Source organism: Ambystoma mexicanum, chromosome 7q, assembly GCF_040938575.1.
Source record: "Ambystoma mexicanum isolate Mex_15411 chromosome 7q, UKY_AmexF1_1, whole genome shotgun sequence".
NCBI classification, from domain to species: domain Eukaryota; kingdom Metazoa; phylum Chordata; class Amphibia; order Caudata; family Ambystomatidae; genus Ambystoma; species Ambystoma mexicanum.
In genome coordinates, this window is record NC_090941.1 from 880433574 (window position 1) to 880457736 (window position 24163).

General features: G+C 48.8%; 1 protein-coding gene across 2 annotated transcripts in view; it reads left to right on the plus strand.

Annotated features, from left to right (window-relative positions):
• The window catches only part of CHORDC1 (cysteine and histidine rich domain containing 1), a 232117-nt gene that overhangs the window by 124993 nt on the left and 82961 nt on the right, over positions 1 to 24163 (plus strand). For both annotated transcript variants that reach the window (XM_069639393.1, XM_069639394.1), the window contains 2 exons: positions 4855 to 4960; positions 16436 to 16555. In XM_069639393.1, coding sequence (XP_069495494.1) covers positions 4855 to 4960; positions 16436 to 16555 — 226 coding nt within the window. The remainder of the gene's footprint in view (positions 1 to 4854; positions 4961 to 16435; positions 16556 to 24163) is intronic.

Genomic DNA, 24163 nt, shown 5'->3' on the forward strand with positions numbered 1-24163 from the left:
GGAGGAGCTATGAGGCAACAGTATGCTTGGGGGCCGCAGTCTAGTCTTTTCACTCCCTGGGTGTGGCTTGCTATTTAAGCCACATCCAGGCTTCAATCCACGCTATGCGTTGTTTGTCTACTGACCGCGTTCCTCCGGGCCCGGCACCATGCCTTGTTAGGCAGCCCCTCGCTTCTGCAACCTGCCTTAGCTCCCGTACTTAGCTGGCTCTGTCTCGCGAGGGCCCGGCTATCAGTCGCTTCCACACCAGCAGCATTCATGTCGGCTTGCGCGGCCCCTCCTGCCAGCAGCACCCACGTCGGGTCCGCGGCCCCTCTGTAGGCGCGGCCCGCCCCCCCCATACTGCTTCCCACAGTTCCAGACAACACCTGGGGAAGAAGGCAAACAGGGCGCATGTTACTAAAGTAAGAAGCAGCCACGGACTCCAGGCACAATCCGCAGCAATGCAAGAAAAGGAAAGCATTAACAGCCACGGACATCAGTAGAAAGGCTACACAGCAAGGTAACGGCAAGAGGAGAGAAGCACTAACCTTGCCAGTATATATATAGAACAAGACATCAGCCAGCAAATTCTGGCTAGGACACAGTGCAAAACATAGATCAAGACATTGAGCAACATGCTTCCAAAGTACAGAGTTTCCAAGCCACCGCTGGTCTGGGCAGATCCATTCAATAAAGCAACTGGTGTAATTGGACAATTGCGCCCCTGCTGCAGAGTGAGAGCAGGATGGAGAGCCAACCCTTTAATTCCCTAAGGTGAGCACACGCGTATTGGGGAAGGTCGGCAGCGGAGGGGGTTACAGCTACTTCAGATCCCGTTTGTCACCACAGTTCCGCTTACTTCCCCCCGCAGGCGCAGGCCTCCTGACAAGTAGAGAAGGTTCAGAGAGGAGGTTCCTGATACCCCCGCAGAGCTAAGGTGAGCGTGACAATTCCTTGCTCTGTCATTCCTGTGCAGGCCTACTTCTCTTTCGAATGCCTCGTCTGCAGGCTCTCTCTCTCTCTCTCTCTCTCTCTTAGCCATTACTTTACTGTGGCTACTCCCGATCGGCCACCTGGCCAGATCTCCTCCTTACTCTTTGAGTTGGCCGACATCTCCTCTTCTGTCTTGGTCTCGACCACTCTTTTTCTTGGAGACCTCAACATCCACCTGGATACTTCCTGTTATCCCTCTGGACTCTTTCGTGAACTTTGCAACTCTTCTCACTCTCTATCCTCCCCTCTGGCCCGACTGACTCTGCAGGGCACACTCTTGATGTTCTGATCTCCTCAGGCCTTCCCCTCTCTATCCCTCTCACCACTCCACTCTCCTGGAGTGATCACTTTCCTTCCAGCTCACCCTCTCTACCCCTCAGGCCAAGCCAACTCCATCACTGCCACCCACCTTCTCGGTCATCCGACCCATGAAGCGTGCGTCACCTGAGGCTTTCGCCGCTACTTTCTCACCCCCCTGCCCCCTTTGGCTGACTCGCACCCTGACACAACCCTTTCCATGATCCACTCTGCTATATCTGATACTCTCAATGTTCTTGCCCCTGTCATGAGGAGCCGCCTGAAGCCCAAAGCCAAGTGCAACTCCTGGTACGACTCGGACATCATCACCCTCAAATGGCAACTTCAGGGTGGCTGAGAGGAAATGGTGTGCTTCTGGTACATCCTCTGACAAACTGGCCTGCCGCCTGCTCCAAAGGCAATACCGTCTCTCTGCCCTCACCAAGAAGAGAGTTCACATCCAAGCCTGCGTCTCTGCGGCATCTAACAACTCAGCTGAACTCTTTAAAATCTGCAAGGAACTGGCCAATCCTGACCAGTCTCTACCTCTCCTGTCCCTTCCCAGGCCCTCTGCACGGAACCGGCTTCTCATTTCATCTCTAAAACCCAGGACATCCTGTCCTCTCTACGCTTCCTCCCTCTACTCCCTGCTCTTCCTCTGGCCCTTCATCGCCCACCTCTTCTCCATCCTTCTATGACTTTCCCCTGTTCTCCCCAGATGAGGTTTCTGGACAAGTCCGATCTATGAAAGTCTTGTCAACGGGTTCATCCATGTTCCTCCAAAACCATCAAGGACCACATTGACTCCCTGCTCCTGCCCTGGCCAACTTCTGCAACCACTCCTTCACCACTGGAGTCTTCCTGTCCCCCCTGAAGCACTCCCTTGTGCATCCTCCTCTTAAGAAACCCTCTGCCGACCCGTCGTGTCCGGCTAACTACCACCCAATCTCCCTCATTCCTTTCCTGGGCAAACTCCTGGAAAAGCTAGCCATCTCCTAGATCAATCTTCACACTGAATCTGTTGGTTGCCTCCATGATCATCAGTCTAGCATCAGAGCTGCCAGAAACACAGAAACTGCTCTCCTGAACATCCGTGTCCTCATCTTACTTGATCTCTCTTCTGCCTTTGACACGGTCAACCAAGCCACCCTGCTCAACCGTCTCCGCGATAACGTAGGTATCACCGGTCAGGCACTGGCGTGGCTGACTTCTTTCCTCTCTGATCGACCCTCCCATGTTCAACTTTGGTCCTTCCTCTCTTCTGGCTCTATCTCTACCTGTGGTGTTCCCCAGGAGTCTAACCTCTCTCCCTGGCTGTTCAACCAATACCTGGCACATCTTGCCCACTGTATTGCTGTGCGTTGCCCCAACTTCCAGTGCTATGCGGATGACACTCAGCTCATTTTCAGGCTACCTTCAACCACCTCTTCTCCCTCTCTCATTTGACTGTCTGTCCACCATCCAGGAGTGGTGTTCCGCCAATGATCTCTGCCTTAATTAAGACTGAGATTCTCCTCATCGGCACACCCGCTCCCGCGTTTCCTGTCACTCTGTGGCCAGCCTCCCTTGGCCCTCTTCCTACTCCCACCTGTGATGCTAAAAACCTCGGGGTCATCTTCGACTCCACACTCTCCTTCTCTCCTCACATCTCTGACATCTCACTACCAGCTGCACCTCCTCAGGGGTATTCTTCCTTTCCTGTCCTTCACCCAGAAGCTCACGATCTCCAGAGCTCCGGTTCTCTCTAGGCTGTAATACTGCAACATCCTCTTTCTAAATCTGCCTGCTTCTACTGTCTGCCCTCTGCAACTCACCCAGAACATGACTGCAAGACTTGTCCTTGGCCTCAAGCCCAGGGATCACACCCCTCAAGGACTGAAATCTCTGCACTGGCTCCCTGTGGCTGCGTGGATTAAGTTCAAAACCCTCTGCATTGCCCACAAGGCCTTCTGGGGGCTGGGGCCTCAATACTTTCAACTCTCTCTTCCTAAAGATCTTCCTTCTCAAGCTCTTCGCTCATCCGCCTCCAACTCCCTCAGGGTCAGTCACTTCTCCAAGCAACGAGTTGGTGGTAGATCTTTCTTCGGCTGGGGCCTCCCTCTGGGACAGCCTCCCTGCCCCCCTGAAACTCTTTGCTTCTGCTTTCTCTCCTCCTCTCCCCTACTGACTTTCCTGGCTGAAATTGAAACTGCACTGGTTACTTGGCCACCCTCTGATCTCGGGCTCAGGTCCCCTCTCCGCCAGTTACACTGTATCCTTACAGTCCCACTACCAGCACTTGATATCTGCACTTACCCTTGCATTGCCACCAGCTGGCCGTACCTTTACTTGTTATTTATTCTATTATCCCATGTACTGCACAGTCCCCTCTCCCCTTGCCCCCCGCACTTCCCCCTTCACTTGCGCGATCTGAATGACACCTGGCCTAGTAGGATCGTTGTCTCCATCTTTCCTTTGTTCCCTCTCCCTTGCCTCGTTGTGCCTTGAAACACTTGTGTATAGGGGCGTTATAAATGCCATATCATATATCATGCATCCCAAGGGTCCAGGTATATCTCAATAACACTGGGGTAGATGTCCTATCCTTCACTTGTGTTCTGTTGTCAAATAGGAGCACTCTTACATGGTTCTTTAAAGGTACTGCCCTGTTCCCCTTGGTTTCCTAACCACACCCCTAATTTGTTTCCCTACGCCTGGAAATTTGAAACATTTGTGTTATAAAACACGAGTTGAATTGATTAGGAAGTAAGGTAATTCGCGCACGGCCAGAAAGACATTTCACCAGTAAAGTTCTGATATTGTGGTCATAAATGCACTCAAATAGGTTTACAACAGACATTTAATTCGATTGTTGAGCAGCTGACACGTGTTTCAACCAAACAGGTGGTCCTCAAGGCGTAAAAGTTTCTTGCTTACACACAAGTCACCAAAGAGGGATAGGACCCCCATGTACTTGCACACATGCCATTAAAGGCGCAACTCTAACACATTTGTGGGTACTTCGGACCCATAATATATATTGATTTACAGAAACTAGGAGCTCTCAAATGACCAAGTAATGAGTAGGCAATGAACTGATGACTTTTCATCCTTTAACATACCAACTGCTGCAACACTCTATTGCATTCACCATAATATCAGAACTTTACTAGTTAAATTTCTTTCATGCAGTTCGTGAGTTACCTTACTTCTAATCAATTTAACCAGTATTTCCAGTTTTGAGCATAGTCTAGGGGGGCTCTATGGGAGTGTAAACGCAGCAGGCTAATTCTTAGTAACTATTTAAGGTGGAGAACATAGCGCAACAGTGAACTTGTTGAACCGTTTACCCTTAACCAGTGTTATAAAACACAAATACAATTTAAATGAAGGTAAAGAGCTATGCATGCACTTGTTCTTCATCGTTTCTATGCTTCTAGTGCGAAGTAGAGTGGGCTTTTTGGTATTTTATTTGGGATGTTGTGAAATCGCATTACTCTTTACTTGTAAAATTGTTTTATGTATGTTTTGTACAGGCTGATGACTCATATTCTGTACGGTTTCAAAAAATGTTTCTGAAAAAACCCAACTATATTTTCTCAGAATGAAATTTTGGAGCTGTTGTAAAAGAAGAACCTCTGATTTCAACACATTTTTGGCTCAAGAAGGCTGCACGACAGGAGTGCATTTGTGGGTAAAAAAAGATGCTGTAAGTATTAATAGCCATGCTCTTTTGGATGTTTGTGATGCCTTGATTTTTCTGTGGGTATCATTGAAATTTTGTTAGTCATCCCAGATCTCTGCCAAGAGATCTCAAATTAGTGCTTGGAATACACTGGCAACCCTAATCCATCTTATACATGAGGACATTCTGGCATATACTTCGGCAAGAAAAGAATGTTGTTGGTATCAAGATTACTTTGATTAAACGATGAAAAAGTCTTCTGACTGAGACGATTGGGGTTACCTATTAAGGATTATGGCTAGATATGTTACTGGGGGACACCAAGTGTTTAGCGTGGAGGGATCTACTCTTTTGAAGCATCCTATTTACTCCAGACCTTTGGTACATCTGTCCTTGGTCTTTCAAATGGACCTCTTTGGGCAGCCGACTTCCCCTTGACCCAGCATGGTCCAGGACAAGTGGCAACTTACTTACAAGCCTGCAGCCTGACACGAAGGTGAATAGCACTGGATTGACAGTTGGTGTTAGAGGCCTAGTGTAACAACCAACAACTTAAACTGAAGGAAGGTTAATCAAAGAATCTTGGGACTCTGAGGAACGTCAGACTTACCTGACCTGCACGAGTGGGCCAATGGCTGCGCCTCTTTCCGGAAAATGGATCAGGAACTTTGGAGAAGTCTCTGAAATCACTGAAGCAATCGGCCTGGGCGCATGTGTGTGGGTGAATTCCCAAACACACAAATCCCCACCCTAGTAACACAGGAGCAGCAGAATGACCGTAGGTAAGTAGTTTTTTTGTTTTGTGTTTTTTTTTGTTCAGAAATCGCATACATATTGGACTTTTATTTTCTTTTGCACATTAGTATATAAACAGCTGCCGTTTTGAGTCTTGCGCTCTCTATTGCGGCTGCTAAGGAAAAAAACAGGTGATTGGAGCAAAGCAACCCTTCTGGGAAAGTAACCAAGCCACAAAAACCCAGGGCATTTATCACCTCTACCATCCATGATTAGCACCCCAGATTTGAATTTGCTTTAAGCTGAAACGGGGAATTTTTTGTCCTTTTAGGTGACAAATCTTCATAGTTCCTAAAATTTTAACTTTTCGATGAACTGTCACCAGCTTTCGATACAGCTGAGATTTCCATGTAAGACAGTTTTACACTGTACAAGAGATTCTTGATATAGTTCTTCCTATAACCTATTGGAGATTTAGGTTATATTATGTTTTCTTTTCAGAGAACCCACAGAATAGTGGTAAGGAACATACTTTTTATTTGGCATATGGTTCGTTAGGTTTTGGGCACTTTCACTGAGGTTTCTAATTAGTAAGCCATAAGCAAATCATTTTTGGCTTATTTCTTCCTTAGATTTTTTGGTTACCACATTGACAAGAACATCAGATCACACTGCCAGAGGATTTTTGGACTTTTTATTGAAAAGGTGACCTTAAAAATGTATATATTTTAATTTTTTTATTTTCTTGTTTGTAATCAAAGAACAGTTTGATTTTTACAAGACATTGTTTCAATTTTTTTTATTTAGTATTTTCAAATTATCACATCAGTGTTTTCTTTTTGTTAAATTACATTTAACTTTGCAGTAAAGTGCCCCTGATGAAGTGTGGACAGGTAATGTCCACAGCTGTGCTGCTTCGGAAAATCTTTGGCGTCTGCGTCCTGCATCGATGACATTGATGCGCCGTCCCCGAGGACCTCCTCCGACGGCCGATGTCACCCGATGTGATAAGTAGGACGCACGACGCCCGTAGCCTCAGTTCCGTTTTTTCCGCGAACGTGTTCGCTTTGTGAATCTCGGTACGCCTCGACACTTTGGAGTTTGCTGTATTCTTCTCAGTTCGTTGAACCTGTTCGGTTTTTGTGAAGACCTGTTCATGGCGATGTCTACTTTGTCTTCAACCCCGCGTCCGGGCTTCAAGAAATGCGGGGACTGTGGGTCCAAGATGTCGGTCACGGACTCACATGACGCCTGCCTCTGGTGCCTCGGGGAGGCCCACGATACGGACGACTGTGTCGACTGCCAGTCGCTCACGGCCAAGGCCTGCGGGAGCGCAAGAAGAAGCTGTCGGTAGGTCGGGTGTCTAAGCCCCGGAAGTCGAGGTCTACGGGGCTTTCGATGGATGACTCGAGAGGCAACTCTCTGCGTCGTCGTCGGAAGTCCAGTGGGTCTCTTTCCAGGAGTCGTGTCTCGCCACTCCTCCGCCTTTTCGAGGCATTCCAGGAAGCGCCGGCATCGGTCGCCTTCCCCGTCGGCGGGTCGCTTATCCCACCATGCAAGCGACACCAGAGGAATGGGCTTCCTTCGGGAAGCAGATGTTGGTGATTCTTGAATCGCAGGTCACCGGTCCGTCCGTGCCTCCGAGTGGGGTCGGTCGGCACCGGTCGAGAGACACCGCTCGTACGCCTTCGGGCTTGGGTGGTCAGCACGGCTTGCGGGAAAGGTCCCGCTCGGACAAGGGTAGCCGTTCTCGCCATGCCCGTTCCAGGTCCCGGTCCTCGATGCGCTCGAGAACGCGTGATCCTGTGCCGTCTTCGAAGAAGACGTCGATGCCTGTGGCGCAGAGGTCGTCGACGATTTCTCTCGAGACTCTGCCTCCGAGGGGGTCGTCGACGTTGTCAGCGCCTAGATTGTCGAGACACGCTCGGAGCTCCGGCTTCGAGGCCTGTGTCGACGCCGTCGATGCTGGCAGCGCTGCAGCTGACGTCGACGCCGTTTCTGTCGACGCCGACTCGTTCGGCGCCCTCGACGCCTTTCGAGGCGGTGGTGTCGGAGGGGCCCCGTGGCACTGGGTTAGCCCCTAGAAAGGCTCTGGCTAAGGTCAGGCATAGCTTTGGTCCCCAGGTGTCTTCCTCTCACCGCCTGGAGTACATTTCAGAGGGTGATGAAGGCTCTGATGAAGGCTTGGTTCCGGTTACGGTACCAGATGAGCTTCTCTCGGGCCATACCCAGTTTGATGACCTGAGGCAGTCACTGCATGTTGCCAGTGGACTGGACACATCTCCGGAGGTGGAGTTTTGTAGGCCGGAGCCTGGCACTCATGCCGATTCTTCATACCGGCACCTTATGTCTCGGGTCACCAAGTACTTGGGATGGTCGGCTCCCCCAGGGGAGTTCGTTCAGGATGATCTCATGGACATCCTTGATCTTGGTCCCCCCACTGACCCGGTACTGCCGTTTCATATGGCTCTGCAGAGAAGGGTGGCAGCGGCTTGGACTGCTCCGGAGAGTCTCCCGGCAGTGGGCAAATCTTTGTCACAAAAAAATACCGTCCAGTCAGTAGCGACCCCTGCTACTTGTCCAGGCACCCCACTCCGGAGAGTTTGGTGGTGCAGGCGTCGTATCCTACCATCCCTCCAGATAGGAACGACAAACGTTTTGATGGCTGGGCGAAGAAAGTGTTTTCTTCAGGGGGTATAGTGCTTCAGGTGGCCAACTCCATATGTGCCTTGTCTCGTTTCACACACACACTCTGTGGAACTGTGTTGCATTAGCGGCTGAACATATTCCCGAAGGGGACGAACGGGATGGTTTCCTTGCTATGGTTCAGGATGGCAAGGATGCCATGTGTGAGGCTGTTCAGTCGGGTTTGGACATGGCAGATTGTGTCAGCCGGTCCATGGCGGCGAGCACCGTAATACGCAGGTTTGCGTGGTTGCGGAAGTCTGGGTTTGCTCCTGATGTGCAGTCCCGGCTCCTCAACATGCCCTTTGACGGTGAACATCTTTTTGGCAGCAAGGCTGACGAGAGCCTTGAGAGGTTGCAGACCTCCAAAGCTGCAGCGAAGTCATTGGGCGCTGCAGTTCGACAACCTCCGCCTTTTCATCCTAGGGGACAACAATGGAGGGGAGGTTCCTTTTGCTATTACTCATCCTTCAGTAAAGCGAGAGGAGCTAGCAGCAGCAGCAGCAGAATCCACCGTAAGAGTGCCAGAGGTGGAAAACTGGGTACTCGAGGTGCCAAGGCCGCTCGGGCAGTTGCCTCGTTGCCCTCAGGCAACGCCGCAGCCGCTACCACTCAGTCATGAGGCCAGGTCCCATGGTTCAACGGTTGGGGGAAGGCTGGCGCAGCATCTTGTAGAGTGGCGAGCCATTACTTCAGATGTGTGGGTGCTGGAGATCATAACCCACGGCTCCCGTCTTCCCTTTCGGCAGAGGCCTCACGACAATCCACCTGGGAACCTCTCTTTGAAGAGTCCGGATCCGCTCCTTGCGGAGGAAATTCACGCCCTGCTGGAGAAAGGTGGCATACTGGTGCCTGTAGCGGAGAGGAACAAGGGATGGTATTCCCCTTATTTTTTGATTTCGAAGAAAGACTGGGGATTGAGACCCATCATGGACTTGCGCGGTTTGAACAAACTCCTCAGGAAGGACAAGTTCAAGATGGTTACTCTCTCTCAAGTCCTCCAGGCCCTTCAACTTCAGGACTGGTTGGTGTCTCTCGGCCTCAAGGATGCTTACTTCCATGTGCCGATCCATCCCAAGCACAAGTACCTGAGGTTTGCGGTTGGCGACTCGCACTTTGTTTCGGTTCCTACCGTTCGGATTGACCTCCGCCCGAGGGTTTTCACCAAGCTCATGGTGGTGATGGCAGCGCATCTCAGGAAAGGGGGGGGATTCACATCTACCCCTACCTGGACGATTGGTTGATCAGGGGGAGCTCTCAAGAGCAAGTCCTGGATCATCTGTCCGTCACCTGCCACTCCCTTCACAAGCTGGGCTTCTCCCTCAATTTAAAGAAGTCCCATTTTACACCAACACAGCGGCTCCAGTACATCGGAGCAGTGCTCAACACATCCCTGGGGCAGTGTTTTCCTCCCCAGGTGAGGGTTCTTCACATTCAGCAGTTGATGCACAAGTTTCAACTTGCCCAGAATCTCCCAGCGTCCGAGTTCTTGAGACTGCATTCTTCTGGTGCCAGAGGCTTGTTTGCGGATAAGATCTTTGCAGTGGGCTCTCAAGCTCCAGTGGTCTCAGTCCTCCGGCAGGCTGTCGGACCCTGTTCAGGTGCCACCCTCGGTCGCCCAGGACCTTCTATGGTGGGCCGTCGAAGGCAAGCTGATGAAGGGGCCCCCATTTTGGCTGCCCTGGCCGGGGGTGACGATCGTGACGGACACATCCCTCACGGGATGGGGAGCTCATGCCAACGAGTTGACAGTCAGCGATCGTTGGTCTCCATCGGAGTCCAGACTCCATATCAATCTGTTGGAGCTGAGGGCCGCCAGGCTAGCCCTGAAGGCTTTTCTGCCGACTGTGCGAGGAAAGTGTGTCCTGATTCTAACGGACAACACAGTGGCCATGCACTACCTCAACAAAAAGGGGGTGGGGGCAGGGTCACTTCCTCTGTGCAGGGAGGTGATGCAGCAAGAATTCTGGGCCATCCAGCAGGAAGTTTTGATCTCGGCTGTTCATCTGGCCGGAGATGACAACGAGACGGCGGATGCTCTGAGCAGGCAGAGCACGAACTCTCACGAGTGGGAGCTGGCTCAGGAGATTCTCCTGGAGATCTTTGCCATTTGGGGGACCCCGCAAGTGGATCTCTTCGCCTCCAGTGTCAACCGGAAGTGCGAAAGCTTCTGCTCGCGGGAATTTCCTCCAAAAGGCGCCTTAGACGCATTCATGGTGGAGTGGTCATTCCCACTGCTGTATGCGCTTCCTCCGGTCCCTGTCATCCCGCAAATACTGCAGAGGTTACGGAGGTTCGGTTCCCGGATGATCCTCATTGCTCCGGCGTGGGCCCGGAGGACGTGGTACCCGGACCTTCTCGACTTGTCCATCTGCCCTCCACGTCGTCTTCCCTACCGACGACGATCTGCTCTCACGGGAGGGGGGTCAGGTTCTCCATCCAGAGGTCAGATCCCTCAACCTTGACGCTTGGCTTCTGAAAGGTTGAGGTATAAGGATTGGGACTTCCCTGAAGATGTGATGGAGGTGTTGCTCTTGGCCAGGCGGCCGGCAACAAAGTCTCTGTACCGTTGCCGTTGGAGAAAGTTCTGCGACTGGTGCAGAGTTCAGAATGTGGATCCTTTTGAGTGCGACATTCCCATGGTTCTGTCTTTTTTGCTTTCCTTGGCCCACAGGGGCTTGCAAGTGGGCACCATTAAAGGTTACCTGGCGGCGCTGTCCATATTTAAGCGCTCGTCTGAAGAATGTTCCTATTTTAAGATTACTTTAATTTCCCAGTTTTTGAAAGGGCTCACTAACGTGTTCCCTCCGTCACCTTTTCTGGTGCCCGGTTGGGATTTGAACCTTGTTCTTAAGTTTCTTATGGGTGCTCCGTTTGAGCCTTTGCATTCTTGCCCTTTGAGACTGTTAACTCTGAAACCTGTGTTTTTGGTTGCGGTTACTTCCGCTCGCAGAGTGAGTGAGTGAGTTACAGGCACTTTCAGTTAAGCCACCCTTCACTTTGTTTCATAAGGACAGGGTTGTCCTTAGAGTTCGTCCTTCCTTTCTTCCAAAGGTGGTTTCGGAATTTCATTTGAGCCAGAAGGTGGTTGTTCCGGTGTTCTATCCTCCTCCACATCCTGGTAAGGAAGAGGAGAGGCTCCATAGGCTTGATCCTAGGAGAGCATTGAGCTTTTATATTTCGCGCATGTCCCTTGTCAGAGTGGCCGATCAACTTTTCATTGGTTACGCTGGAAAGCGTTTGGGACAAGCTGTGACGAAACAGACTTTGTCTCGTTGGATTATTTTAGCTATCTCCGAGTGTTACCGCTTGGCGGGTAAGGACCCTCCGGCTGGCTTGCGGGCCCATTCTACCAGGGGAGTGGCTGCGTCTACTGCCCTGCAGAGAGGTGTTCCTATTCGTCACATCTGTGATGCAGCCACCTGGCTTCAGTACATACTTTTGTACGTCACTACTCCCTCGATTCCATCCGAGGGCAGGATCTGGCCCTTGGCAAGGCAGTCCTTTATTCCGCAATTTGATTGGGCATGCTAAATTTGTGTTCTAAATTCTTTTCCCACCTCCTTGCTTGGTACTGCTTTGGGAGTCTGTCATAGATATGGAATACGTCGGAGGACCCAATCCCCTCCAAGAACAAGTTACTTTCTTACCTGGTAACGTTCTTTTGATGGGATGGTCCGACGTATTCCATATCGCTCCCCCCCTACCTTCCCCGCTGCAGAATTTCTTTTGCGATTGCAGCTTGCGTTCCGCAACGCCTTGTGTGTCTGACTGGCAGAAAACTGGTGGCACACGGTCTGGGGGGAAAAAACTACAACTGAGGCTACGGGCGTCGTGCGTCCTACTTATCACATCGGGTGACGTCGGCCGTCGGAGGAGGTCCTCGGGGACGGCGCATCGACATCATCAATGCAGGACGCAGATGCCGAAGATTTTCCAAAGCAGCACAGCTGTGGACATTATCTGTCATAGATATGGAATACGTCGTCGGACCATCCCATCTAAAGAACGTTACCAGGTAAGAAAGTAACTTGTTCTTCCCTGTCGTCAGGCTGGGAATCCTCGGTAAAAAAGAAATCCGTATTGCTCTTCGGGCAAGTGGTGGATGAAACGCTGCAGGCCATCAAGGCAGACACAGGGACCGCAATGTCTCTAGGAACCCTGCAACAGTGCCACTCTTCTTCCTTTCGGTCCTCCAGGAGTACGTTTGGAATATCCTCAAAGACTTAGGCCTCTTCTTCCTACCACCATCCTTCCCTCTGCACAGCGCAGGAATCATACAGAGGTCGGTCCCAGAACTTCAGTGGAGGCTCACAGCGCTGTCGGCACCCGCAGAGGAAGCCGCAGGCAATCAAGCAGGTATGACTTGGCCCAGGGCCTGGGCCCCCACTTCCGCACCCCACTGGGAGGCCGTCTGAAATTTCATCTGCCTGGAGAGACATTGCCACAGAAAAATGGGTGCTAGACATTTTGCAGAACAGTGACACAGTGGAATTCGATCACAAGTGCCCTCATGTTCCACCTGTAACCAGGAAGGAACAACACACTGCCCAGCTGCTGCGGGAAGTACACGCCATGCTGGCAAAGGGTGCAATAGAACCCATACCGCTGCGACTCTGAGGTTCTGGGGCATACTCCAGATACTTTCTAGTCTGAAAGAAGTCAGGAGTTGGGGGGACTCATGGCAACTCAAAAAATACCGAAGGTCCCAAAAGTTCAGGATGGTAACGTTGCCACAAGTGCTCGGCCAAATGGCGTAAAGGGGGACTACGTGACAACTCTTGATCTGGAAGATGCTTACTTTCACATCCCCATTCATCCGAAGCTCAACCTGGAATTCAGGCAAGCCATTCAATGGTGGGGAGGTTCACTCACCTTACGTAGGATTCCCCATTCCAAACCCCTCCGTTTCAGGCAACAGTCACCACGGATGCCTCGCTGGGCGGTTGGGGTGCCCACACCAGGCAGTCCCACGATAGAGGCCTTTGGCTGCCGGACAAGGATCTGCACATCAATGGGCTGGAGGTTCGGGCCATGTTCTGGGCCCTCAAGCCGTTCTTGATGCTGCTAAAAGGCCAAGTGTTAAGGATTTTCACAGGCAACACCACCACAATGTTCATCAGGAAGCAGGCCGGAACCTGATTCCCCCCCCGCCCACCCCGCCTGCTCTCTTTAGAGGCAAAGACCCTATGGCAGTGGGCGATCCTTCCGGACATGTTCCTCGTACCTTTTTCACCTAGCAAGTATAAAGAACACCATAGCGTATGCCCTCAGCAGGGAACTTTGGTCTGGATCATGAATGGGAGTTGCACCAGGGCCAAGTGACCTGTCTGTTCCGCTAATGGGGTTGTCCAGAGATCGATCTATTTGCCACGGCAGCGAACTCCAAATGCAAGCAGTTTGCCAGCAGGTTCCCTCAACCGGGGGCCATGGGGGACACCTTCTCCACTCAATTGGAAGGGCCATTCCTGTACTCTTTTGCTGTGGTTCTCCTCTTGCTACGCATCATCAACACTGTGAAGAGATGACGCTGCAAGAAGATAGTCATCGCCCAAGCGTGGCCATGCCAGATATTGTACCCGCACCTGCTCCGCCTATCAGCGGCACTGGACATCAGGCTGCCTCCTCTTCCAGGCCTGCTCTCCAGGGAAAACTGAACCATCCTACGTCACGATCCAGCATCAATGAACCTCACGGCCTGGCTCCTGCAGCCTTAAGAGTTTGGCCACTACAACCTTCCGGTGAAGTGTAAGGTCATTCTTGCCAAGGCCAGAGCGCCCTCTACTCCATCGTGCTACGGTCACAAATGGAAATGCAATGCTTCATTGTGCTGCAGGATGCAGGGCATCACTCCGCTGCGTGTCCCTGCTCCTCAGCTCCTGCCATACCATGGCAGACACTTCACGATACACCGGTTCACCTACAAAGCCATCATTATGGTCTCTCAGACTGGTCCAAGAATTCATGAAAGGCCTCTTTTGGTCTTTCCCTCCAGTGAAAGCTCAGACCCTGGCGTGGGAGCTCAGTGTTGTCCTCACAAAGCTCATGGGTCCTCCATTTGAGCCTTTACATTGTGCTCCTCTCAGGTTTCTTTCATGAAAGGCTGCGTTCCTGGTGGTGATCACTTCGGCCAGGCGGATAGGGCAGATCCAGGTGCTTTCCTGAAAAGCCCCCTACTTATCGTTACAGTCTACTAGGGTGGTGCTCTGCGCTCACCCCTCCTTAATGCCAAAAGTCCCATCTGAGTTCCACCTCAATGAACCTTTGGTGCTTCCAGTTTTCTTCTTGAATCCGGTTTCGGCGGCTGAACGGTCACTGCATATGCTGGACATTGCTCGTGCCTTGAAGTTCTATGTGGCACGTTCAAAAGATTTCTGGAAGACCTGTGAGCTCTTTGTGAACTTTGGGCCTGTGAATCAGGGGAAGGCCCTCCCCAAGGCCACCATATCCAGGTGGCTCTCCGGCTGCATCATCCACTGTCCTCATTTCGCTGACCGACCCCTTGGAGACCGGCTAGAGCCCACTCCGCTGGAGCCACTGCTGCTACAACAGAGTTTATCACTGGGGTTCCCCTGCTGGACATGTGCAGGGCTGCTACGTGGAGGTTGACACACACCTTCACAAAATTCTACTATGTGCACAGGGATTCCAGGGAGGAGTCCAGAGTCGGCTAAGCAGTGCTGCGCAACCTGTTTGCTTAAGGTGCGTCGGATCTGGAGATATGTGTTGTACTGCTGTTGAGCCTTGCCAATCGTATTCATGAGCATGTGAATCCATGCCAGACCCATGCTGGAGAACAGTTACAGGTAAGTAAACTGTTCCATGTAATCACACCTTTCCTGGGGGTAGCTTCTCCTCAAGTGGCCAAGGGACGGCAGCCGCCAACTGATCCTGACCTTGGGGCTGGCTATGCGAGGGAGGATCACATGAGGGGAGCCGACCCATGGATGGATGGATGGATGGATGGATGGATGGATGGATGGATGGATGGATGGATATATATGTGGTACAGAGTAAGGGAGTCCTCTTTTTTCGGGGGCTGTGTGAAGGAGGACAATTAACACTAGTATACACAGGAATCTACAAAACAGCTTCACACCATATGTATTAGGTCAGATAGCTTACAATTATCAACAAATCAAGGTCATCATGTATTTAGACAGATATTTTAAATTCAAATATTTTAATCAATAAATACAAAACATTAAATCATACAAGTTAAATCACATTAAAAACCATAATTTGACATTAACAATGGCCTTGTTGGACAAGGGTGTTAGCACCCATAATTAACCAAGTGAATTCTAATCATTGCAACATTTTTGTGAGGTTAGTAGGGAAGTGAGGGAATCATCTGGATCAATTGATCAACCTTCTTCTTTTTATATGTTTTTATATGTTTGCGTGGAGCGAATCCTGGGGAATAACCTTTGGAACTGTGAACATTATCCATTTGGAAATTTTGTTGGAGTTATACCTTTTTGTGGAACTTTAACATTTGTGTAATTTCTGAACAAAAGGCATTATACCCTTAGCACCTTAGAGTTAGTTGTAGAATGTCAGGGCTAGGATAGTGTTTCGGATACAGGACATTTTTGCTTTGGACATCTTGACGCACCCTTCGTTTTGGTTAAGGTAGGGAAATACTTCCTTGATTAGGGGCAATGGGGCATTTTACAACCCCTTTATCATTTCAATAAACATAACAATCGGAGTCCTCTGTGTCCGCTTCTCATTCCTGGCTACTCACATAGGACACTGACTGTCATGGCAAGATAGACTATATATGGTTACAATCCATACTATCATTACCCACCTTTTAAAAAGGATGCAAGGTTTCAACAGATTGTTAAAATTAAAATGTTTGGGGGCTATTGTAGCAGCAAAGTTAATGTGGAGCTCTCAGTCCTGCACCTCGTCTGCACAGAATATGCATCCGTGAACTCGCAGCATGTATGCCAACTATGTGCTCATTTTATAATATTTTTGCATGCAAAGCATTCTGAAATTCCTGTTCAAGCAGAAAAGTGGTATGCATTTGCACTGACTTGTGGATTCTGACGTCTCTACTATTTATAGGATAAAAAGCTGGTTTCTTGTAGACATGATTGGCACCAGACTGGAGGAGTAGTGACCATCACAATATATGCCAAAAATGCCATGCCTGAGCTGAGCTATGTTGAAGCAAATAGCTCTGTGGTATGTATTTGGTTTCAACTTTATTTAAACTAAATGAAAATGTTTTCATGATTTTATTACTTATTAATCCTGTTACTTGGTTAATCTGCTACTATGACTGATAGTTGATAATTGTTGTTTTTAGCAGTGAGTTACACATTTCGGAAATGTTATTCAAAGGTTTGGTTTCAACAATGATATTTATTACTTTGTAATGTTCTGGGGAATTTCTTTTAAAAATAAAAAAAGAAAAATCGAATTGTTTCTGTTCTTATAGTTCCCTGTGGCAGTCCGAATATGGTTCACTGCTTCCTCCCCAAATAAACAGCTTGTGTTCATCTGTTAAACCTTATAAAATCTCTTTGTTGTTGGACATCCATACTCACAAATAATACAGATGCGCAAGAATGTGGACAGCCTTGTTTTTGACAATAGTAGTTTAAAACAAATAGCCACACTGAAAATAAAGAAATGGACAATAGACTGAAATTCCGTGGTGTAATCCTCGTCTGCATCCTTAGTTACAAAGGTGTGATGCCCCCATGCTTATTCTGTATATCGGTGATTGGAGAGATCTGTTCAAAAATTGCTGTCCATGCATGTCCGTTTCCTGGCGTAAAATGGCACAGAGGCATGTTGACTTTGTAGTAGAATAGAGCACAAAGCCATTAAAAGTTTTTGCTTTGTTGTCACCAGGTGTTACCCTTCTCCAGCATCTCCAAATGGCACAGTAGATCAAAACTATTGGTAGGTTGTCTTCCATAAAAGAGTTTGTAAGGACCCTGTGCAAAGATACGTCTCGATGGGCATGGCTTGCTGATCTCTTTAGACCAGACACTGCTGAGTCCTCCACCCACCATGAACTGAATTTGCACTTGAGGCAATAGAAGCTCTAGAGTCCAGACTCTGGGCTGTACAACAAATAATGTCACATAAAACCGACCCCTCATTGAGCTTCCAGCAAAATCTGTCTGGACATCCTACCCTTGAAGGGAGTCGCAGATATGGGAATAAGAGTATGATGTTCTGCACTCCATAACTCCCTCACTGCTGTCCTGTGATCTGCCCTTTATCCAAGGCTCGGACTGAAAGGCTTCTTCCCAGGAGAACGCAAAGCTTAGATGTTTGGTTGGAGAATTCTCAATAGGAAAGGGTGCTTTCTATTCCTGAAACTGAGATGTCTTTAAAAAGGTTATCAAATAATTTCCATTTATTTTCTGGATGTTGCAGTAAGCTGCTGCGATTGTGCTGCTGTTCTTGCTCTTCAACCTTTTGCTAAATAATTCATCTTGTCTGAGTCTTGGTTTGGCTGTCTCCTGTGCTCAGAAGACAGTATGTGCTATGAAGTCAATTTGTTGGAGCTGAGGTGGTAAGACAGAATTAAATGTTTGTGGAATGTGTTGGTTCATTTTTAGGGACCCTTTGACTGTGTGTCTTTTCCCTTGTTTATTTGTATCTCTGACCTATTTTTGGGGCCAGGGATACTGCTACTGAAGCTCCCTAACACTATAACCCATTTTGACACGGAGTATAATGTTCCATGGTAGCCCATAACGTTGGAAGCACAGGGTTGCTTTCTAAATTCCCCTTTTGGCCTATGGGTGATTTTATCACCCTACTTTTGTTTTAGGGAGTAGGCTGGTGGCAGCTAAAATTTAGTTTTGGCTTTACCAGGGGGTGCAAAATGATTTACCACATTGGTAGCCAGTAGGTTACCAATGTATTTTGTTTGTCCTGCTCTGAGCCATTTTGTTTTAGGGACTTCCTTTGTTCCAGGAAACCAGAAGGCAGGCCAAACATGTTGATTGTGCAAACCTGGGCTCTTTGTGAGGCCAGCCATGCGGTCTGTATATTGATTTGAACTGGTCTAGTAATTGGGGCCACATTCTGTTCCTTCTGGTAGAAGCAGAGTTTCTGGAAAGGCATACATTTGCCATCTGATTTTAATGTGATTGACATGCTGGTGCAGAGCTTCAGTCCCCTTACTTGAGAAGGCATTCCACGTGTGCAGGTTTGTTTCCAGCAGCAAGACCAGGTCAGCATTTTTATCCCCGTGTGGGAGCCTGGGGTTGACCTTAGTTGCGTGTACAGGAAACCTTGTGCCTTTGGGGCACACTAATCCTCAGAGGCCTGGAGTGTCTCAGCAGGATCAGGTACAACAGTCAGGAAAAATCTGAACTTTCAGCAGGTTCTCGCCAGTGTACAGGTCAGGATGTGCGTCCTCACACTTTAAAAAATGTTTAGTCCTGATCATCATGCCCTTCTCTTTGGAATTCCAGCACTACTTTGATACCCGCATGTGGGTGCTCAGTGTTACTAGTGGAATTGTGAAAGTAGACCTGCATGGTTCAAGGCAGCCTGGCATTGAATGTTGTGCAAGTAGTAAAAAGCAGATGAAATTCTACTATGGCATCTCCTTCGATGGAAGAGATTGCCAAGTATAAGCAGCAGCCACAGAATCGTACGTTGTATCTGGGCGTTCTATTCCGATAAGTGAGCACTGTGGTGTTGTGTGTTCCAGGATTAATTGTATGATATGATTGTGGATAGGCGCTATATAAATAAACTGTTTCTCAAAGCGCTTTGAGGCAAGGGAGGGAACAAGGGAAAATACAATGACATTCTTACAGGCCATGAACAGTGAGGATTTGAAATTAACTATCATACTCCTGACGACATTTCAGATAGTGCTGGGGGTGGAACAAGTAAGAGGAGGGGGGGAGGAGAAAGACAAGTTTGCTTTCATACTAGGTCCAGGGAGAATTCTAATGGAGTAAGTGCATAGAAGAGAAAGTAAGGGGAGATAGGAAAAGGGAGAAGGGGAGAGGAGGAGAGAACAGAATAAGCAGTCAAAAAGAATGGAGAAGCAAGAGGGGAAAGCGCATACAATTGCAGAAGTCAGTAGTAACACATAATGTTGAAAGCCAGGATACAAGATGAAGATGGGAACAGCATGATTCAGGGCCACCATGAGTACAAGATGCAAAGGAAGTCCAGCATGACAGTTGAGAAAGGGTGAAGTCCATAAAAGTCAAATCCAGCATTGGCCACAAGACTGTGATGGTGCAACCAGAATGTATCAGGACAGACTCCTGCAGAAGTAGGCTGGAGGGGGGCAGGGATAGCAGGGTAGAAGAATCGAGCAAAACAGGCAACACCTATGTGCGGTAAAGGGGGCACACAGGAACATCCCAGGGGAAGCAAGGGAACATCCCAGGGGGAGCAGAGGAGGTGGGGTTGGACTGTGGGGACAGAGGGAGTAAACACATGTAAGTGTATGCTTACTTGCTGTCTGAGCAGGGAGTCGGGCCTTTGGTCCTCCTGGTCCAAACTGCAATTAACAGTTTCTTTGTCTACCCTTCAAGGGCGTCGCTTGCCGGGATGTCCAAAGTGATCTAAGAGTTAAGAGCAGGAAGGAGGAGGCAAGGCTAAGAAGGTGGCTGGTGCTTAGTCCAGGTGACCTAGATCCACTTTCCCCTGCTCCCCATCAGCGCAAGCAACCTCCCTAACCTCCAACTGGAGCTGTGCCCTGATGAATAGCGCAGCAATACCCTCACTAATGCCATTTTACGTGGAGATAATTTTTTCTGTTTTGAGGTCTTTCTTGGGTTTTACTCTGTGCGTTGAGCCAGGTTCAAGCCCTTTGTTCGTTTTGCCTTTAGCAGGCTTCTGCCCTGAAACCCGCCTCTGGCTCCAGTGTGCCTGAAAAGGCAGGATGTGAGGGAGGATCCTGAAACTCCTCTGTCATTTGTCTCTAGGAGTGCCAGAATGCAACCAGTCCCTATTGCCTGGTTGACTGTCGTTCCAGGACAGCCACCGTGCTGTGTGATTGACAGCCTAGGCTGTGCATGAATGGTAGAAACCTGGTTAAAGGCGAGGGTTTCAGGAATGGAGGCGGAGACGACCACTGGGAGAAATACCCAATGAAACTGTGAACGAAGCTTGCTGCATCCTCCTGGACCATTGAATTGCCCGGGTGAAGCCCTTCTGCTGTGCTGAAACTCCTTTTTAAATTCGACAGAGAAGCTCCGGAAGGGACGACTTCTTCTCTTGGGTTAGTGGGACCAACTAACCCAGAGACAAACTCCACTGGACCATCTTCCCTGACTGGCTGTACTTCTTCGCTGCTGCAAGAACTGGGTGTCGGGGGTCGAGAAATCTGTAGTTGAGTGAAACATCTGAAATCCTCCAGAAGCAGGACGACCAGAGCTCAAGTCCCCTCACCAGAGTGCAGGACCCAAAGAGTTAAGGAAGCCCAACTGGTATCGGAGGTACGCGATGGTGCTGTTTACTAAGCGCTGAAACTGCGAAGTGCTGCTGAACCGGAAAATGCCGTAGCTACCGACAGCCTCCCAACTACCACCGCAGGAGCCCTCCAGACGTCCTCCCTCTTGTCTCCATGACTGAGGCTCAGGAACACGGGGTCTGCACCACTGTAACGGGACAGAATCCAGCTGCACCACTCTTCCTCAAACCAGAGATACTGTTTAGGCTTGGGGCATTGTCTATTAGCTGTGCTCTTCTCAGTTGGGAACTACATTAGCTTATTTTTAGAGTTGATTCCAACTCTTTTCACAGGCTTAACAGCTTGTGACCATAAAAGTGATTATTTTCTACAAACTTTTTAACTTTGTGCAAGACTGTATCTGATCGAAGTGCCTCAGCTCCATAGACTGTTCCAATTGACTTTGGTTGTCCTGGCTCCCTGCAGACTCTTCTAGCCCATTGACTTTGATATTGTTTGTCCCTCATAGGTGGTAACTTGTTTTAGACTGTTATTGCTGGGAAAGGCGTGTGTTGATTTCATTGGAAGATTTAAGTGTCCTCTCATATCCTGAGAATCTGTTTAATTTTTTTCCACCCCTATAGCTTTCCTTTCTGCAACCTCAGAATCTGCAAAGTAACTCATGTGATATAGAAATGCCATAAATGTCCTTGTGAATTAAGTACCCTCGGGATGTAGGAATTGTGTAAGAAGCATATCCAAAGATTATCTGTTAACTTGTTTTGATTATGTAAAATATTTTTCAAGTATATTTTCATTCTTACACAAATTGCCTTTTTAAAGAATTCATTTAAAACTTGATGTTAAATAACTATTTATAACTGAAACCTTAAGTGAAAGTGTTACTTGTTTACTTGTATTGACAAATATCATTGCTACAGCTCACATTTACCCCTCTTGACATAGGCCTGGCTGCTCAGTCACGCTACCAACCTGTGTAGTACAGACCTATACCAAAAGGTGGGTTACCTAAACCAAGCAGATAAGTGTTGCATAGTCTCACACAGTGTGACTGCACCAATTCTTACCTAACACGGAAACCTCTGTCAGGATGTGTCCAAGGTGGCTTTTCCACCAAATTATAACAAAAGTAGCGAACGTTTTTATCCCACTGTGTACGTGATTTCAGTTTACTGCTATACCACAAAAAATATTGGTTTACATGGTTACAGCACATCTTGGTCAAAGGGCAACACTGATACAGTGTCATAATTAAGAATGAAAGTACACCCCTCACCCCTGCTGCATTTCCGTGTTTGCTCATCCTTGATCCCCCAGCTATCGGGGCTTGTAAATGGTGATATGAGGTGACATTTATAACGCACCTGTACACAAGTGTTTCTAGGCGCGACAAGACAAGGGGGGGGGGGAACAAAAGGAGGACATAATGACTATTTTACTAGGCCTTGTGTCAATCAGATTGTGCAAGTGCGGGGAAATGGGAAGGGGAAAGGTGCCAGTGGGAGGGAGAAGAGGGGGGAGTGCAGTTAGTGCAGCCAGTGGGTGGCATATAAGTGCAGAGAGAGGGGATTGTAGGGTTCCAGATACAGACCCTTAAGTCCTGGAGAGCCCAGAGGCAGTGCGAGGGCAACTGGACATGCAGGAGCCTGGGCCTGAGTTCAGAGGGTAACCAGTGCGCAGAGCAGTCGGGTGCATCAGCAGGTGAGAGGAAGAAGAAATAACAGAAGCGAAAAGTAAGGCCTTGAGTTGCTTCCAGAACCAGAGGTAGTTCTACTCAAGTTTGAGAGGGCAGGGAGGCTGTTCCAGAGGGAGGCCCCAGCCGAGGAGATAGATCTGCCCCCGACTCTGCTTGGAGAAGCGTGTGACCCTCAGAGAGTTGGAGGTGGATCAGCGGAGAGCTTGAGAAGGAAGATGTTTTGGAAGAGAAAGTTGCAGAAGAGCGGTCCCAGGCCCCAGAAAACCTTGTTGACCATGCAGACGGTCTTGAGCGTGATCCGTGTAGCCTTGGGGAGCCAGTGAAGAGATTTTAGAGCTGGAAAGATACAATCCCTGCGATTGAGGCAATGGACAAGTCTCGCAGTCCTGTTTTGGATAGGTTGTAAAAGTCGAAGACTAGAGGCAGAAAAATTTAGAAAGAGGCTATTGTAATAGTCCAGCCTAGAGAGGAGAGGTGTAGTTACTGTAACAGCTGAATGTTTTCGGTGTTTGTCAACTCATTGCCCAACCCCCGCTCTTCTCAATTTTCCACTATGCGGGCTTCATTTTGAAAAAAAGTTTGTTTCCAACAGACAAATGTGTTTAGAAAATGCTTTATGGTTGATTTTCTTTTTTTTTTTGGCGTAAACCTGCTCGAATTGCGGTTTCCTAGCGAAGTAAACATGTGACAGTCGGCATGGCTGTGTTTTTACAACTGTATTCATGAGAGCACAAATAATGCAAGCCCAACTATGACAGTCCTGAATACAATAGGACCACATCATTAATCATTTTTGACAGCCAACATCATATCCCCTTGCATGCCCTACACTGTGTATTAACCTTCTGGCACACCTGACGTTTTACACTGCTGCTTTACATGGCCACTATATAAAGGACCGGAGAGGGGTGTCTGTACTTCTGCTCTCTGTATGGTAGAGGAGAGGCACAGAGGACCCCAGCCAAGATTCTCTAAAGGGTAGCAATGGACAAGCAATCAAGGCCTAGCTTCTCAGGAGGTGATGCAGGCTTGTTCTTAAGTACACTGTAGTCCCCAAGCCCCCACAAAGGAACACTGTATTACTGAAAACAGTCTTTATATAATTAATATTCAAGGTTATGTACACTATCACAATAACACACTTTGTACTCAGAAATCAACAATGGTAAATATATACAATTCTAAAGTGGTACCACCAATATTATCAGATCTCGTTAAAGTGCATCAACTATACTGTTAGAATGTCACACAGATCAATAACAAGGAAACCAGCAATAGAGATAGGAAGGAAAGCAAGATGGTTGACACAATTGGCAGAATACTGGCCCAACTACCTAGACACAGTTCTGTGTAGAGATCCCCCCCCAGGCCCCACCTGGGCAACCTGTAAAATAAAGATGTATAGCACAAGCCCAGTCCATATATTGCTCAATAGTCTTGTTCTCTCCTATGTTTTTACCCCCCCAATGTACCTGGTGGAGTAGAGTAGTTCGAAGAAGCATCAACGGATCCTTCTTGAGTGAAGTTCAAGGGTGCCGAGACCATGACGTCGATCCAGGCGGTGCTAGTCAGCGACGTCCTGCAAGGATGAGGTGTGCGGGGCACCTCAGCGATTGATTGTTCAGGACTGCAAAGTTTCCGAAGAACTGTGGCCCAGCAAGGGCGTCGAGTCGACGAATTATTACAA